Source organism: Hyperoodon ampullatus (assembly GCF_949752795.1).
Source record: "Hyperoodon ampullatus genome assembly, chromosome: 17".
Lineage (NCBI taxonomy): Eukaryota > Metazoa > Chordata > Mammalia > Artiodactyla > Ziphiidae > Hyperoodon > Hyperoodon ampullatus.
This window is the reverse complement of record NC_136930.1, coordinates 40,970,547-40,990,333: the sequence shown is the minus strand read 5'-3', so window position 1 is coordinate 40,990,333 and position 19,787 is coordinate 40,970,547. Positions and strand designations below refer to the sequence as shown.

The 19,787-nt window shown below is 42.1% G+C and overlaps 1 protein-coding gene across 1 annotated transcript in view; it reads right to left on the bottom strand.

Moving 5' to 3' along the window:
- Positions 1-18,712, bottom strand: part of LAPTM4B (lysosomal protein transmembrane 4 beta) — a gene marked incomplete at both ends in the record, with an annotated part of 50,667 nt that extends 31,955 nt beyond the window's left edge. The window contains one exon of the mRNA XM_079722442.1: positions 18,614-18,712. Within this exon, the coding sequence (XP_079578568.1) occupies positions 18,614-18,712 (99 nt within the window). The remainder of the gene's footprint in view (positions 1-18,613) is intronic.
- Positions 18,713-19,787: the final 1,075 nt, after the last annotated feature.

Here is a 19,787-nt window from a genome sequence, read left to right as displayed (position 1 = left end):
ACAAAAGAAAAATGATACCAGATGGAAGGCTGAAGATGGACAAAGAAGTTAAGAACAACAAAAATGATAATTATGTTAACTGTGAATATTGATAACAAATAATAGCAAAAATAATGATTTGAGCACAAAATACAAATAGAATATAAATACACAATAATGGCATATAGCTCGAGAGGATAATTGGAACTGAACTGATCGTAGGTCCTTGCATTGTCCAGGAAGAGAATTAAAGTACCACTTAATATGAGATTTTTTAAAGTGAACAATATACGTTGTAATCTCTAGGGTAACCTTTTAGAGAAGTCACAGTTGGGTGGCAGATACACCAAGTGTTTGCTTAGTGATAACTGAGGTGTTTATACCTTGCGTACTTTCTGTATGTGTGCAATATTCACAGTAAAATGGCTAAAGATTTTAAAATAAATATAAATTATAATCTAATATAATCTTTTCAGACAGCTGGTTAATTTTTATACTCCAATATTTGGAAATATTTTATAAAACTATTAATGGCAGATGAGCCTTTCACTTGGGTACAATTTCAACAGGCAAATCAAAATGAAATTAAGTTTGGACTTTTTAATTAAAATTTATTTAAAGCAAATTTTAGAATTCTGATCCAAATGTGCTTTTTATTCAAATAAGCCCCGTCTACCTGGTCCTGGTCCTGATATTAAAATAAATTTCCGACACTTGCTATTTCATTTCAAACAATTGTGGTAAATATATTCTGGGGAAAATTAGATTTACCATAAAATTCTACCTGACTGAGAAATTGACTAAATTAGTTCATCTACTATGTGCCCAACACTCTGCTTAAAACTGGATTATACAAAGATGAATAAGGCATGGTCCCTGCCCTCAAGGATTAGTAGTCCGGGGGTAAACAAACATCAGCAACCAAGTAAAATGCAGAATAAACATTATAACATTCATTAATTCATCCACTGAATTGTTCAAAAATTATCTATTAGGCAACAAGTATATGCCAGGCACTATGCTAACATCAATATACATTATTCCCCCCCTCAAGGTAGGCTACTGTCTAATGGGGAAGACAGTCAAATTAGCTGTTCCATTTAGATGAAAAGGAATTCTGCTGTACTAGTGGCTGGGGAGAAGGGCGTGGCAGTTGAAAGCCTCCACAGGAAGAGGACTTTCTTAACACCAGAAAGTAAGAGACTTCTGGAAATCCTGAGAGACAAAGATTACAGCACAAATAATTTTAGGGAATCAGACTAAGTGACTAAGAATTAACTATTAAGAGAAAGTTCAAGGAAACAAAAATATAAGAATGAGCGACCCTTTGACAGTCCTTTGGCTTGGGTTATAATTACAGCCACTGTTTTCAATAATAGAAGCTATAAATCCTCTAAGTTATACAGTGTGCAGGAGAAAGTTTAAGCAGTAAAATGAAGTTGTATCCTTCCTTAGAGCCCCATTTCAGTAGGCAGATTATTTAAATGTATTATAAAGATACTCCCCCCAAATTCAATGAGGTCCTTCTGATTCACCTTGCAGGCCACAGTGCCATCCTTTTGGCATGTCTTCCTCATGGGTGATAGATTACATCAAGAAACCACCACCACTACACCTTCTGTCTTATATCACTGAAGCTGTTTTGCCTGCCCTATGTGGTGTGATTATTGTTACGCCACTCTACAGATGAGGCCTCTCAGACTTTGGGGAAACCTGCACAAGGTCATGACATTTTCAGTTGACAATCATCGGTCCTTTGATTACAAATGCCACACATGCTCCTTCCAGTAACCCAGCTTCCGTCCCCAAAGCCACCACACCCGGTTCAAAAGCCACCACACCCGGTTCACAAGCCCTGGCTCACAAGCCCTGGCGACTCTGCTCACCAGTCCCCTGGCAGCAGGCTCAGAATTCTTTTCAAGGGAGTGTTCCAGACAGCCACTCTCAAGGCGACAGGAAGCTGGCAAGCAGAGTGAAACCAACTTGCGACCCCAGCAGAAGCATCCTCAATTTCCCTGAATGGACTTGGTCAGGTTCTGATCTTCACTCTTAGACTGAGACACCACTGTATGTATTCTCTCAGAATGATGAGAAAGATGTCTGGACAGTGAACAGAAGGCAAAGGATGGTCCTCTAGCAGAGGTGAGAAAGAAGGCTGCTCAAAGAGCCACTAGGAGACTTGGGGGGGCGGGGTGTGGACAGGGAGAACAACTGTGTTCCCTTTTATGCCCTAAAGAACATTCTGGATCTCTGAATATAAAGAGACAGGCCTAGCCCAGAGCCTAATTTAGAATGGGCTATGGGGACCTAAACTCTGTGCATAAGGAAGGATCAAGCAATAGAGGGTTAGAAGGCCAGCATCCAAAAAAGAGGAGAAAATATAGACTGCAAAATGGCTAAATTAATTTTTTAGTGCAACAAACATGGTGCTCTTTGTGTTCTGACATGCTCTATTCATTAGGTCTATTAGTCCCTATTTGTAAGCATCCTATTCCAACAACTTGGATAATCATTAAAAATATGCTTTGGAAGACTGTTTAAAACATTCCCTGTTTAGCTTCAATACATAAAAGAATACTTTATTCCTACAGCTATTCACCAAAGACAAAACTGAAGCTCATAAAACAGAATGTCTTCACTAATGAAAGTGTAGAGGCAGTAACAGACTTAACCATTAGAATATAAAGTTTGCATTCTATTCAGGAACAGTGGTGCTATATTGTACTTTAGAGTTAAATGTTTTCTTACGAAATAGCAATACATTTAATACACCCCAAAACAACAACTTTTGAAATTAAGACAAAAAACATACACTTTTAGTTTGCACACATGGCTTGCAGTTTAGCACAAAAAGCAGCTAAAGTATAACTTGATAGCTAAGTTTTTAAAAACTCTTGTCAAAGTAAAATAAAATGCAATGATATAATCTTAGTACTCTTAGACGAATGTTTTGTAATCATAATGCTGAATTGTTAATGATTTCTCCTTTCCACACATAAAGTGTATGCCATAAATATTCATTACTATGAATCTAGGTAATGGAACATTCTTGAAGGTGACATTAATGTCTGATATTGGTACTTTTAGCTAAAAGAAAACAGTATTAGATTACTTCAAAAGTAAACAGCCTCTGAAGATCATTGTTCTTAAGCTATTCTCAAAGTAAACTAATGAAAAGATTATCTAGTGAATTATTAACTGTCGCTAACGTAAATATAAAAATATCTTTCTATTCCTGTTTGCATACTTTCTTTAGAACAAATATTAAAATTGGGGCTTCCCTGGTGGCGCAGTGGTTGAGAGTCCGCCTGCCGATGCAGGGGACACGGGTTCGTGCCCCGGTCTGGGAAGATCCCACATGCCACGGAGCGGCTGGGCCCGTGAGCCATGGCCGCTGGGCCTGTGCATCCGGAGCCTGTGCTCCGCAACGGGAGAGGCCACAACAGTGAGAGGCCCACATACCGCAAAAAAAAAAAAAAAAAAAAAAAAAAAAAATATTAAAATTACCTGAGAGGGACTTCCCTGATGGCACAGTGGTTAAGAATCTGCCTGCCAATGCAGGGGACACGGGTTTGAGCCCTGGTCCAGGAAGATCCCACATGCTGTGGAGCAACTAAGCCCGTGTGCCACAACTACTGAGCCTGTGCTCTAGAGCCTGCGAGCTGCAACTACGGAGCCTGTGTGCTACAACTGCTGAAGCCCACATACCTAGAGCCAGTGCTCCGCAACAAGAGAAGCCACCACAATGAGAAGCCTGCGCACCATAACGAAGAGTAGCCCCCACTCGCCACAACTAGAGAAAGCCCACATGCAGCAACGAAGACCCAACACAGCCAAAAGTAAATAAATAAATATTTTTTTTAAAAAAGGATTATCTGAGAAACTTTCATTTAGTTTCTAAACAGCTGGTAGGGGGAAAAAACTAGGCAAATAAATATTCTCAGGTAAATAACGAAAGAATCAAAGAAAGCACCTTTTGAAATTTTACTGAATTTTTAAAACATTTTCACAAAAGCTCTCTGGTGTTTGTTATTAATTTAAAGTTTGTTCCTCAAGACAAGGATGTTCACTCTTGCCACTTTTATCCAACATAGTTTTGTAAGTCCTAGCTACAGCAATCAGAGAAGAAAACGAAATAAAAGGATTCCAAATTGGAAAAGAAGTTTAACTGTCACTGTTGGCAGATGACATAATACTATACATAGAAAACCCTAAAGATGCTACCGGAAAACTACTAGAGCTCATCAATGAATTTGGTAAAGTTGCAGGTTACAAAATTAATACACAGAAATCTGTTGCATTTCTACACACTAACAACGAAAGATCATACAGAGAAATTCAAGAAACAATCCCATTTACCATTGCATCAAAAAGAAAATACCTAGGAATAAACCTACCTAAGAAGACAAAAGACCTGTACTCTGAAAACTATAAGATGCCGATGAAAGAAACAGAAGACGACACAATCAGACGGGAAGATATACCATGTTCCTGAACTGGAAGAATCTATACTGTCAAAATGACTATACTACCCAAGGCAATCTACAGATCTGTAGATTCAATGCAATCCCTATCAAATTACCAATGGCATTTTTCACAGAACTAGAATAAAAAAATCTTAAAATTTGTATGGCAACACAAAAGACCCCAAATAGCCAAAGTAATCTAGAGAAAGAAAAATGGAGCTGGAGGAATCAGGCTGCCTGACTTCAGACTATACTACAAAGCTATAGTCATCAAAACAGTATGGTACTGGCACAGACAGAAATAGATCAATGGAACAGGATAGAAAGCCCAGATATAAACACACACCTACGGTCAATTAATCTACAACAAAGGAGGCAAGACTGTACAATGGGAGAAAGACAGTCTCTTCAATAAATGGTCCTGGGAAAACTGGACAACTACATGTAAAAAAAATAAAATTAGAATATTCTTTAACACCATACACAAAAATAAGATAAAACTGTATTAAAGACCTAAATGTGAGACTGGACACTATAAAATTCTTAGAGGAAAATATAGGCAGAACACTCTCTGACAAAAATCACAGCAATTATCTTTTTCAATCCGTCTCCCAGAGTAATGGAAATAAAAACAAACAAATGGGACCTAATTAAACTCAAAAGCTTTTGCACAGCAAAGGAAACCATAAACAAAACAAAAAGACAACCCACAGATTGAGAGAAAATATTTGCAAATGATGTGACCAACAAGGGATTAGTCTCCAAAATTTACAAACAGCTCATGTGGCTTAATATCATCAAAACAAACAACCCAATCAAAACATGGGCAGAAGACCTAAACAGACATTTCTCCAAAGAAGACATACAGATGGCCAAGAGGCACATGAAAAGATGTTCAACATCACTAATTATTAGAGAAATGCAAATCAAAACTACAAGATATCACCTCACACCAGTCAAAATGGCTACCATAAAAATATCCATAAACAGGGACTTCCCTGGTGGCACAGTGGTTAAGAATCCACCTGCCAATGCAGGTGACATGGGTTCGATCCCTGGTCCAGGAAGATTCCACATGCCATGGAGCAACTAAGCCTGTGCACCACAACTACTGAGCCTGCATGCCACAACTACTGAAGTCTGTGAGCCTAGAGCCCGTGCTCCGCAACAAGAGAAGCCACCACAATGAGAAGCCCGTGCACCAGAAGGAAGAGTAGCCCCTGCTTGCAGCAACTAGAAAAAGCCCGCATGCAGCAACAAAGACCCAAAGCAGCCAAAAATAAATAAATAAAAATAAATAAAATAAAATTTAAAATTAAAAAAAAATCCACAAAAAATAAATGCTGGAGAGGCTGTGGAGAAAAGGCACAGCTCCTACCCCTCCTACACTGTTGGTGGGAATGTAAATTGGTACAGCCACTATGGAGAACAGTATGGAGGTTCCTTAAAAAACTAAAAATAGAGCTACCATATGATCCTGCAAGCCCACTCCTGGGCATATATACAGATAAAAACATGGTCCAAAAGGATACATGCACCCCAATGTTCACTGCAGCACTGTTTACAATAGCCAAGACATGGAAGCAACCTAAATGTCCATCAACAGAGGAATGGATAAAGAAGATGTGGTACATATATACAATGGAATATTACTCAGCCATTAAAAAGAATGAAATAATGCCATTTGCAGCATCATTCATGAACCTAGAGATTGTCATACTGAGTGAAGTAAGTCAGACAGAGAAAGAGAAGTATATCACTTGTATGTGGGACCTAAAAAGAAATGATACATATGAACTTATTTACAAAACAGAAACAGACTCACAGACTCAGAGAACGAACTTATGGTTACCGGGGGGAAGGGTGAGGAGAAGGGATAGTTAGGGAGTTTGGGATTGTCATGTACACACTGCTGTATTTAAAATGGATAACCAACAAGGACCTACTCTATAGCACAGGGAACTCTGCTCAGTATTATATGTAACAACCTAAATGGGAAAAGAACTTGAAAAAGAATAGATACATGTATATGTATAACTGAATCACATTGCTGTACACCTGAGACTATCACAACATTGTTAATCAACTGTACTCCAATGTAAAATTTAAAAAAACTTTTTAGGGCTTCCCTGGTGGCGCAGTGGTTGAGAGTCCGCCTGCCGATGCAGGGGAAGCGGGTTCGTGCCCCGGTCTGGGAGGATCCCACATGCCGCGGAGCGGCTGGGCCCGTGAGCCATGGCCGCTGAGCCTGCGCGTCCGGAGCCTGTGCTCCGCAATGGGAGAGGCCACAACAGTGAGAGGCCCGCGTACCACAAAAAAAAAAAAAAAAAAAAAAAAAAAAAAAAAAAAAAAAAAAAAAAAACTTTTTAAATTAAGTTTGTTCCTCGTAACTATACTTTGACTCTTATCACCAAGCCTTCAGTTACTTGTTTTGTTCAATACCTTTTGAAGGAATAAAAATAGCCAATGTTTTAACTACATAGGCAAGATTCTAGGAAAAGGAAATTAGCATCCGAAATGTGTGAGTCACAAACCATTGCTACCAGAAGTGTGGTAGACCTGCAGCTTCAGCATCATCCCCAGTGTGTTACTAATGCAGACCCACAAGACCAACTCCAGACCTAATAAATCAGAAGTAAATGTCAGCAAGACTGACAACTGACCTCTCAGCAGCAAAGCAGAAGTCAAGAGACGTGGAAGGAGCTTCAATGTGTTGAGACAATAACTCTCAACCAAGGATTGAAATATCTTTCAAAAACTCGAGTCAAATAAAGGTATTTTCAGGACTTCCCTGGTGGCACAGTGGTTAAGAATCTGGCTGCCAATTCAGGGGGTGCGGGTTTGAGCCCTGGTCCAGGAAGATCCCACATGCTGCGGAGCAACTAAGCCTGTGCGCCACAACTACTGAGCCTGCGCTCTAGAGCCCGGGAGCCACAACTACGGAAGCCCTCGAGCCACAACTACGGAAGCCCACACGCCTAGAGCCTGTGCTCTGTGACAAGAGAAGCCACCGCAATGAGAAGCCCGCACACCGCAATGAAGAGTAGCCCCCGCTCGCCGCAACTAGAGAAAAGCCCGCGTGCAGCAATGAAGACCCAACGTAGCCAAAAATAAATAAATAAAATCTACGTTTCAAAAAATAAATAAATAAATAAAAATAAAGATATTTTCAAAGAACAACTGTCAAGAGTTTGCCACCAACAGATTTCACTAAAGGAAAATTTTTAACATGTACGTCAGACAGAAGGATAGTGATCCTAGACAGCAGGTCTGAGATACAGAAGAAAATGATGGATCACGTACTTTCCACATTTGGGGTATTAAAATATCCATTTTTAAAATAAAAATTAGTGATTGCAAAAAAAAAGAGAGAAGATGATGGACAGAAGTGTAAATATGTGGGTAACTCTAAGCAAACATTGATTGTATAGATTAGTGTCTTGGGGGAGTTAAAAAAAAAAAAGACACTAACATACAAGAAATGACCAGAGTTAAAGGACTTGTTCAAAAGAAAGGCAAAGATATTATTAAGTCTAGACTCTGATAAATACATATGTTAAAATTTCTTGAGTGAACCACTAAAATAATAGAAATAAAAAATAGCAGGCAAAAAAAATGGATAAGAAAAAATTCAGGTAATATGAAAGATGGCAACAACAGACAGAAAAACAGAAACGAGTAATATAAGTCCGAATATATTAACCACTATTAACGTAAATGGGCTAATTTCTCCAGTTAAAGACAAGCCAGGCTCCCCAACACAGCCACTCATCCCCAAACTCTCTCACATGCCTTACATTCTCCTTCACAGCACTTATCACAATTACGTTCCAATATTTATTTGTGTGATTACTAATTAATATATATTAATTACTGGTAACTTCTTCTTACTAGACCATAGATTCCATGCTGGCAAGGACTGAGTCTATTTTGAATCACCATTGCATTGCCAGCACCTCACACAGTTCCTAACACCCAGGAAGTTCTCAAATCTGTTAAAAGAGGAGGAAAGAAGGAAGGAGGGAAGAAAGAAACTGGATACACATTGCCATTCCTTCTAGGCATAAATTTTCTACAATGATTTTCCTTTAAGACGGGAAGTCCTTATCCATAAGCACAGTTACAGTTTTCTGATCCATAAGCTAGCTGCATTTGATTTCTTACATAGATGACTATGTGTTTTCATACTGAAAATGCCATCCATGTACCCTCATTTTATCTTTAAAATAATTTTTAACAATCAATTAAAAACTCCATTAAGCAGCACACCTTGGGAGAAATGCATTTGTGTGTTTGAATACTACTTAGTTTTATCCATATTTGCAACTATTTTATGACTTGCTTAAATTGTTTTGTGATACTTTTTAATAATTATTTGCAATTGTTTATTGTTAGAATTATTAACTCCAATTTAGAGAGGAAAACTGAAGTACTAAGACCAACAAGTACTGTTTTGTAGACTGGAATTAAAGCCTCCTATAATTAGTACTGGGTGCCCACTGGGCAACAGGATCTCAGCAGTAAGGCTGCTGTTAGGTGTCACGTCAGATTAGTAGATGCCCCTGGAATCTCTGGAATCTGTTCTCCCCTTCTTTCACAGTAATAGGCTTATCTGGATATATCAATGCCCAGCTAAAGATAATATCTCCTAGCTTCCCTTGCAGCTAGGTCGTATGTCTTGTTTCTGGCTACTGGGATATGAGTGACAGCAATGCGTACAATTTCCACTTCACATCCTTAAAAAAATGAAGCTGCTTGTCCTCCAGGTGACTCTTCTCCTTTCTAGCAGGCCAGAACACAAACATGGTGCTGATGAGATGTCTCCAACCATGCAGACAAGGATAACGGAAGCAGCCCCCTAGATCCAGAGGAGTCAGCACATTGAGGATGGCACAACTGCCCCACCAGCCTGGGTCATCTCTGGATGGCCTCATGGAACAAAGCTAGCCAATCCTCCCTAACTGTTAACACAAGCGAGAAGTAAACTGCATTTTTGCACCTCTGTTCACAACACTTCATCTATACCATAGCAAATACAGAGGTTAAATATTAACACAAAAGAGAATCCAATGCCACCTTAAAAGGGGGGCAAGGAGGACACTCATGGCTAGATCAAAACTGAGACAACAAAAAGTACTATCCAAGAAGCAAACCCCTCTTGCAGCGCAGCTGGAAGAAGACACCCTGTTGCAGCCTGGAGACTTGTTCCTTTTCGGACTGAATGCTATCTCTTTCCTGAAGCTGGCCTCACCAGGCTGTCTTTAAGAAAAACTATTAAGTACTCAAATCACTGACAATCATAATTTAGTGTCCTCTAAAGGAAAAGAATACATAGGCCTCAGGACAGGAGTATTCATTTCCATGAGGATTATATTTCCCCATCGAATATTAATAAATTGGCATTCTGGTTTTATGTGTCAGTCTACTATAAGTTTAGTCAGTGTGAGTCAGCCATTCAACTTTAGGGCATTGACAAGATCCAATCTCTAGTCCAACAAGGTTGAGGAAAGGCCAAACTCTGATGCGTCCCATCTGGCCTTACCCAGGTAACCCCCTAAGTGATTCTTTTCTTCCAACCAATAACACCTCCACTTCGGCAGCCCCAAGCCCTCTACTGTTAGTCAACAAAGATGTCAGCACCCACTTGTACCAAGCGTTATTGCTTCACCATCCCTCACCATGGAACCAGCTAGCTATGTAATTTTAGCAGCTCAAGGGTTAATAAAAACACTGAAGCATATTTTTAATAATAATTTGAAATTATATTTCCTCAAGCAATTTTTGGTCCCTACATATGTCCCTGAGAAATAATTTTCCCTTGGAAGCTGCAGCTGCAAAGAGGCAACTCTAAACCTTTAAAAGTTTGTTAGAACTGGGAATTCCCTAGTGGTCCAACGGGTAGGACTCTGCACTTCCACTGCAGGGGGCACAGGTTCAAATCCCCGGTGGTGGGGGGGAGTTTGTTAGGACCAAATGAAGAAGTGTGATCTTTGCTTCAAGTAAAAAACCAGTTTACAGCTGTTTAAGAACTCACATCAAGGCTCCAGAAGCTCTATTAAAAGAGCCAGGGAGCCGGGAGGAAGTGGAGAAAGCAGTGAGTTATGCTGCTAGGGCTCACCCATTATTTCCACTAGCATCCCTTTATGAACAACAATATATCTGCCACAAAGCGGGTACAGTGGGAAGGGAAAAATGAGTCCTCTTCCTTCATGACAAAAGATTCAACGTAAGTAGACAAAACAAATAAATCACACATTTAGTTAATATACATATCACGGTGCAAAACTCATGTTAACCACTTTAACACTTGATGCTTTGTTAGTTCGTCAGATGTATCTAAAGTGGGACCCAGAGAGATTGATATTAATAAACACTATGATGGCAATCTTTATTTCTTGGTCTTTAAAATGTTCTGATGAGGGAATTCCCTGGCAGTCCAGTGGTTAGGACTCGGCACTCTCACTGCCGAGGGCCTGGGTTTGATCTCTGGTCGAGTAACTAAGATCTCCCAAGCCGCGTGGCATGGCCAAAAAAAAAAGTAAACGGTTCAGATGAACATCTGATAACACGAGATAAAAGTTTAAAGAGGTATTAAATACCACTGAAATCTTCACCAGACAATATTTCATAGAACTTCCCTTGATCCTTTACATTTGGGGCTAGGGAGGCCTATACTTTTAAAAAGGGGCTCATTAGACATCTCTCAAAAATCCAGTATCGCTCTCTGTCCAAATCTGTTCGATTCCTGAACTCAGACGTAGAAAATCTGGATGGCAATGGTATCATTGACTAACTGATCAAAGTTCCCATCCATATTATTTGCATCATTAGCAAATGAGAGACCTGTGCTGGGAAGAAATGACATTGCTACATCTCCTATCTGGAAGGCTGTACCACACCCTGCCTGGTTTCTCAGCCATCTATAAAAGAGCCTGCCCTTTCAATCTTCCTTAAAAACTGCTTTCACCCTATCACACCCGTTCATAATCCTTCGGTGCCTCCCCACTGCCTACAGAATAAAATCCATACTCTTTAGCTTATAATTTCAGTCTTTTACAATCTAATATAGTAGGGAAAACATTAGGTAGTAAGGATTACGGAAGTATTATGAATTGGCCCCTATTTTGCCCTGGACTTACAGACCAAGCTCAAGAATCTGACAGCTGGAAAGAAACTATTAATCTTAAAGGAGCATATCACCACCTATCGTGCCTGACCCCAGGGTTGCTGTGAGGTCTCAATAAGGACAAATGTGAAGTCCACTGAAAACTATCAATCACTCTACAAATGCAAGATGTCTCTTTTACTATCCAGCATTACTATACAGACAAAAATCAATAGTTATCGCACCAGGACTTCTAAGGATACAAAAAGAACCCACCAGGCTTGGGTACACAAGCAAGCTGTGACTTTCAAAGTGAACGAGTTGATTATTTGACAGGCCAGGTCATAAAGCCAATGAGACCAGCTACCCTGAGCTCTTTCATCCTTTATAATCTGATATATGGCCAACTCCCCTACAAATAATGCCTGGCACAAAGAAGCATTCAGTATGTATTTGCTGAATAACTAACCTCCTAAAACACACCTGGATTATAATAAAAAGGATGATATATATGCACAAAGGGGGACCTATCCCAGGTGTCAATGACAGATTCTTCCAACTACCAGGACCACTTTTAAAAACACAATAAGAAAATCACCTGATAAGACGATGAAAGAAACTACAAAGCAAAAAGTATGCTTGAGTGTGTAGGGAGAAACTCAGGTCCTGATGGCAAAACACATTCCACAAGAAATGCGGGCTTTAGCGTAAACAGTAGAGCAGGGATTTTTTATTGTATTATTTATTCTCCAAACATTCTTTCCTCCTCCTCCCAGTAACAGTCTCTGATGCCTCATGCCTCCACTCTCAAGCTGGTGTTTTAAATTAATCCCACCTCAGGCTCACATCTCTCCTAGTCAATAAACGGTTCAAGGGAAGCATATCCCAGACCTAAATTCATCAGTATAACTCTAGTCACATAACCCTGGCCTATTGTGGCTCAGGGGTGGACAGATAACTTACAGTTATCAAATGTGAATGAATCTCAGGACCCAGGGCTTAAGTACTGGCTGGCCATTTGTATCCTAAAGGAAGATAACCTGACAGGGGAAGGGATGGGAGAACGGGGGAAAGCGGTGGAAACCACTGCGCTTGTTAATTGCGTAAGTCGTGAAACACGCAGGTCATGAAATACACACATCTCCCTGATAGTAAGCCAACAGTCTTTAGGAGTAAGATAACAAGCTCATATTTGTGCTTGAGAAAAATACCTCTGGAAACTGCATTTGTAATGGACTGGAAAAAATGGATTATTGATGGCAAGGCTAGAAGCAGGGAGACCAGTTATGATTCTGTTATAATAGCCAAGTGAGTGCTAATGAGAGCCTGAACGAGGGAAATGGTAGCAAGAATCAGAACAGGACAGAATAAGGTAACCAGGAGGTTGAGCAAAAATCAACAGGACATGGAGACGGAATAAAGGAAGAGATTCAGATGGCAAGGGGAACAGAGGCAGCTAAACTGGGAAATCTAGACAGAGGGTGAAAGAGATGTGGTGCTCTAAGGACAAAGGACGACCCTGCCTGAAAAAGTTTCAGCGTTACACCCCCTACCGGACTCTTTTTTTTTTTTTTTGCGGTACGCGGGCCTCTCACTGTTGTGGCCTCTCCCATTGCGGAGCACGGGCTCCGGACGCGCAGGCTCAGCGGCCGTGGCTCACGGGCCCAGCCGCTCCGCGGCATGTGGGATCCTCTCGGACCGGGGCACGAACCCGCGTCCCCTGCATCGGCAGGCCGACTCTCAACCACTGCGCCACCAGGGAAGACCCCCCCTACCGGACTCTTAATCTCCCTCACCACCATGTTGCAATGGTTATGAAATTCCTGAGCCCACCTCGGCAACTTGGGATCTGTCTCAAATAAAGGACCCACGTGGGCAACGGGACCTGTCCCATGTAAGGAAAGGTATATGCCCTGTCCCACTCCCACCCTGTAGAAGGAAGGTATATGTGCCTTGACCAATCAGTAAACAAAATTTTCACCTCGGACCATTTCTTTGCTTTCTGGCTATAAAAACTGATCAACAGCTCATGTTCGGGCTTGACTCTCCCAGACTATTAGGAAGTCGGCCTGCTCTTCTGGCAGCGACCCTTCCCTCTAACAAATTCTATCTTCTTTACATTCTGCCTTGTGTCTGGAAATTCTTTTCCAACCCGCGTTTGGACCACGACAAGAGAGACTCGAGTATGTGCAAATTTGGGGAGAAAGTTAATGGATTCAGGCTTAGAATACTAAGTTTTGTTGAAGAAAGAGAGGAAACCTCAGAAGCCTGCATAGCAATCATTCTGCTTTAAGTATTTCTTTCATATCATGATCCCTCTGGAAACCGGGACAAGTCAGTTCTCATTCTCTGTGAAGATGGATAAGCATCTTACTTGTCTTTCTAAAAACATTTGTAGCTATTAAAGGTTATGTGATAAATCAACCTTTTTTAGGTTTAATGATTAAACTGCCTTTTAAAATTAAACACAAACCTCTACCTCACATCGTAACACAAAACTTAGACCACAGATGTAAATATAAAAGCTAAAGCCATAAGGCTTCTGAAGAAAATATAAGAGAATATCTTTACAACTTCAGGGTACGCAAAGATTCTTAGAACACAGAAAGTACTGACCATAAAAGAAAACAATGACAAGTTGAACTTAACTGAAATTAAAAACTCCAGTTCATCAAAATATACCATTAAGAAAATGAGTGGGCAAGCCACACACTGAGAGAAAATATTCACAAGGTATATGTTCAACAAAGGACTGGTATCCAAAATATAGAGTTCTTACAAATCAGCAGGAAAAAAAAAAGACAAAACCCAAAAAAAAAAATGGGCAATCAATGGCACTTCACAAAGGAAGATATATAATTAGCCAAGAAGCAAAGATAAACTGTTCCACCTCATTAGTCATAAGGGAAACTCAAACTAAAGCCACCAGGAGCTACCACTACACGCCCACTGAACTTCATACACTGATGACTGGAGTGTAAAATGGCAACTTGGAAAACCCCCTGGCAGTTTCTTACAGAGTTAAAACACACAACGACCAGGAATTCCACTGCTAGGTATTTATTCAAGAGAAATAAAAACAGATGCCCACAAAGTCTTTTTTGCAAGAATGTTCAGAGCAGATTTATCCATAATAGCCCCAAAATGGAAATAACCCAAATGTCCATCATCTGGCAAATGAATAAATAGACTGTTGTATATTCATACAACAAAATAATACTCAGCAATAAAAAGGTACAGTCTATTGATACACTCCAAAACCATGAATGAATTTAAGACATTATGCTAAGTTAAAGAAACCCAATACAAAAGAATACATACAGTATAATTCCATTTACATGAATAGGCAAAACTCACGAATGGGGTTGTGGTGTCTGTGAAAGGGTATACTGGAAGAGGCACAAGGGAACTTAATGGGGTTTTGGAAATGTTCTCTAAGGGTGTGGGTTACAAAGGTGCATGCATTGGTCATGTCAATGAACTATACACCTAATATCTGTGATTTTCACCGTATGTAAATTATGCCTCAATTTAAAAAAGGAAAACTTAAAACAAAGCAAAACAGTTCTCTAATACAAATACTTGAAATCAATGCTTTTTTTTTTTTTTTACTGGACTGAAGGAAACCTTTATAATTCCAAGGCAAAAACAAAACACACACTCAACTTTTAAAAGGTTAAACTGTGAAAACAGCACAGACCAAAACATCACTCAAACCACAAGCCAATCTTAAATAAATCACCTAAGGTCTCTTAGCCTCAGTTTTCATCTATGAAACGGGAATAAAAAAATCTACCTCACCAAGACATAAAAATTAAGCTCATGCAAAGCACTGCAGAGAGGGGACTTCCTGGCAGTCCAATGGTTAAGACTCCGTCTGCACTTCCACTGCAGGGGGCATGGGTTTGATCCCTGGTCGGGGAACCAAGATCCCACATGCGGTGCCACACGGCCAAAAATTTTAAAGAGTTTTAAAAAATAAAATTAAAAAAAAAGCATTGTAGAGAAAAATGCTGCCTGCTATTCCAGTTCTACAAGGATCAAGCCATTAGCCACTGTAGTCACCCACTGACTGTGGGCCTGAGGGGAATTCAGGATGGAGACAAACAGGAAGCAGTCTGTGCTTTGGATGCCTGCCCCAAGATAGTGAAGAAACATATCTAAGGAAAAATTTCAATGACCCCAGGTTCTTGCATCTTCCCATACATAGAAAAGCACTAAAATCATCAACCTGAGATGCCTGTTCTTTGTGATGAATAGTCACCTTTTGACTTCGACTACAGGTTTTTTCACAGCAAAAAATTCATATATCCTGGCTCTTCCCTTACCTCTTCAGAATGGTTTCTCAGAGCTGAGAGGCTGTCTTCTGGGTTATCTTACACAGTAAGACACTGAATAAACTCAACTCACAGTTCTTACGTTGTTCGTTTTGGTTTTTTTCAAGTCAAGATATCTAGGGAATTCCCTGGTGGTCCAGGGGTTATTAGGACTCTGCGCTTTCACTGCCGAGGGTGCAGGTTTGACCCCTGGCCGGGGAACTAAGATCCCACAAGCCGTGGGATGCGGCCAAAAAAAAAAAAAAAAAAAAAAAAGATATCTAGTATAGTCCCTGGAACACAGGACCTTAGCAAATGGTCGTGGTAGGAAACAATTAGAAAATGTGTAAAAAAAAGATCCACTTTACCTATCCTTTCTAGTGGATTCTTTTTTGAACGCCTATCTATACTCCTACCCTTTTGTTTTCCTGAAAACTCTCCCCCTTTCTGATAAGTAACCCCATCCCAGCCAGATGGCTGGTGGGGTGAGGGGATAAGGTAAGCAGGAAGAGATGCCTTATTCTTTGGCTCCTTCATCTTAAAAACGTTCATGTTAATCAATGTTTTGGATAACCAAATTATATTTAAAGGTATGAGGGAAACTCACTTTTTTTTTTTTTTTTTTTTTGGCGGTACGCGGGCCTCTCACTGTTGTGGCCTCTCCCGTTGTGGAGCACAGGCTCCGGATGCGCAGGCTCAGCGGGCGGCTCACGGGCCCAGCCGCTCCGCGGCATGTGGGATCTTCCCGGACCGGGGCACGAACCCGTGTCCCCTGCATCGGCAGGCGGACTCTCAACCACTGCGCCACCAGAGAAGCCCCACTATTTTTTTTTAAAAAGTTTAAATTGTTTTGTGAAATGCAAAAGCCTTATAAAGATGACCAGCAGGTTTCCCATATATTAGGTTTCCCTAAAGTGGCATTCTTATTCACATTTGCTGGAAAGCTTTCTAATTATCTTTCAAAAAGCCATATATTTCCAAATGCTGAAACATGCATACCAATAACTACTTTCCCCAAAGAGCATGCTCAGGCCATAGACAGAGCATGTGAGTGCGCTCCTTTTATCACAACAATACTGTTTAGTTGGATTACAGCCAACAGCAGGGCTCAAAGTAGATTTATCTTTCCTGTAGATCATGTAGTCCATTTGCCTAATGCAGTGCCCTAGATTTTACAAATTACATTCACTGATGTACTTGCAAGTCTGCAGATTTAAACATTTTCAAGGAGAACACAAGACGTGTATAAAATTATCTGTCTTGACCATCAATAAAAGCACTATTTTGAGGCCACCCACTATCCTTCCGCTGTAATTTTAAATTTCTGTAAAGATTTCTTTGCTTTTAGCAAAATCAGGGTTGAGCCAATACGCAGACGTTCTATCTGCATTCACAGTGCACAGTAAGAACCCACACATACCAAAGATCTGTTTGAAAGCTTTTAAGGCCATATATTTCCATTGTGTGGCCTGTGATAGGCACAGACTAAAGGAAACTTGAAACTATAAATAGCACAGAGAACACCATGTGGGGCGGGGGGATGTTCTGCTTAAAATGACACAACAAACGAGTTCACAATTCGACATAATGTCCATATATATCAAAAAACTGAATTATGAACCGACCAAAAAACTATGATGACTAAGAAGAAAAGAATTTATTCCCACCAAAAAGTTCTATATGCCAACTTACTACCACTTTTAAGGTGTTTCCTCATGATGCAGAGATATTCACTGCAAAAAGGCTCGGGTCTAACTCTCCATCATGAATGATGTGACCAAAACCGAAATGCAGTGGAATCCGACTCAGTGCAGTCTTCGGGGGGCCAACAACCAACCTGGAGCTGGCACAGGGCAAGACTCCATCAGGTTTCCTCACTGCCTCTGATAATCACTGCTCCCCATACAAATAAGATCTTAAAAGCTCCAACCTAAAGACATCAGATTTGCCTCCTCCGGTGTCGGCTAAGAAGGTACAGGGATCATCCGTAAAGGGGCAGGAAAGCAAGTGGGTGTAAAATGGCTGCCCCGGGCAGATTGAAACACAATAAATCACAAGCAAATCCCTTCCTAGAGTAAGGGCTTTACAACAAACGTGTGGGTAAAGAGCCCCTACCATTTCCACTGGGGATGTGAAGGTGCGCAGGAGACTGGACAGCAAACCCGAGGCCAGATGCGGGCAGGGAGAATAGGCACGCGGGCCCGCAACCCGGACCGACAACTGGGGGTAGCACGAGGTGCCGGTCACCGCCTCGACGTTTGTCGGGACCCGTCGAAACACAAAGCCCAGCGGGTGTTGCTAAGAAGAAAGGAAAGGAAAGCACGTGCTCCGCAGACCGGATCGGAGTTCTCTGACCACCGAGTGCACTTTCACCGGAAACCGCGGAGCTCCCCGCGGCCGAGCCGGCTCCCAGCTGAGGGCTTTCCGGCGCCCCCTGCTCTGGCCGCCCCCTGCCTTCCCGCACCTCCGAAACGCCCCGAACTCCCGGCCCTGATTGCACCCCTCGCCACAGATTGGCTGAGCCCGGGGCATCGCTGACCCGCTCGCCCGGAGAATTAAGTTTCTAATAATATAACTTTAGGCGGATTAGCGTTGGTATCATCCAACCCCGAAGCCGCACCGGGAACCAACTAGAGGGCGTGAAAAGCGAGGCGGGGGCGCGGGCCGGGGTCCCGGCGAGGTGCGGGGCACCCGCCCTCCTCCCTGGCAGGTGCGCCCCGGGGCTCGCCAAGGCCCGCCGCGCTCACCAGGTACCAGACGCCGAGCAGGATGGTGCCGGTGCGGACATGGCAGCACAGGCAACAGCTGTTCGAGTAGAACCGCGTCCAGGGGGCCACCATCTTCATCGCTCGAGCCGCCGGCGCAGTGGCGCGAGCGCGCGCCCAACTTTGCAGGAGCTTCGGCCGCGTTGGTCCGGGACCGCTGCGCGGTTACTGCCGGCTCCTCGACCACTCCCGCTCGCACTCCCAGCCCCGCTCGCTGCCCGCCGGCCCTTGCTCTGCGCCTCCCCCGAGAGCTCGGAGCGGCTGCCTCGGCCGGACCCAGTGCTCGGAAGGCTGCGGGAGAAGGAGGAGGAGCAGGAGGGGGCGGAGCGGCTCGCGGACCACGTGACGGACGCCCGGGCCCCGTGATGTCACTGCGGGCTCCGGCCAGCTGCTGGCGCCGACGGCCCATTGTAAATAGATAAATCATCTTGCACTCTCGGCCGGTCCCGGAGTCGGCCCCCAGTGGAGTTCCTCTTTCATTTGGTCATTTGTGTAACGCTGTCATGGATTCGAGATTCTTTTACAGTCTAGTTGGTTGTGGGGTTATTTTCTCTTTCCACTTGTATCTTGCGGATAATCTGCAGGTGCCATCACTGTTACCTTGTAGACTGCATGGAGGGAGGAAAACGGTAGGGGTGATTCCAGCCAACTGCAGTGCTTTGAAACACTGCTGAAGCTGCCAAGAGCAATTTGGCTCTGCTTCCCAGCTCAATTACTGTGGTAGTAATCTTTTCCCAGAAAATAGGCTGCGTGTCAAGGACATTCTTGCTGTGCTTCAGGTAGCATTTTTAATCATTACTGCAGCTCTAAACAATCATCAAGCCAATTACTGCCACACGGTCTCTGTGTAAGTGAATAAGGTAAGGAGTCCTGGGAAAAAGAGCACCAGGCGTGGCTTTCTTGACATAAGAGAAGCCATTTTTGGCCTAAGACATTTTGTGGTCTAAGACTGACCACAGTGCCTGCCCTTGAACAGGCCTCAGCAATAATGATCTTAAGGGAACACAAGAACAAACTAACTGTTATCAGGCAAGAGAAGTAACAATAGCAAAGATAAATCAGTTGTAAGACTTCCCTGGTGGCACGGTGGTTAAGAATCTGCCTGCCAATGCAGGGGACACGGGTTTGGGAAGATCCCACACGCCGTGGAGCAACT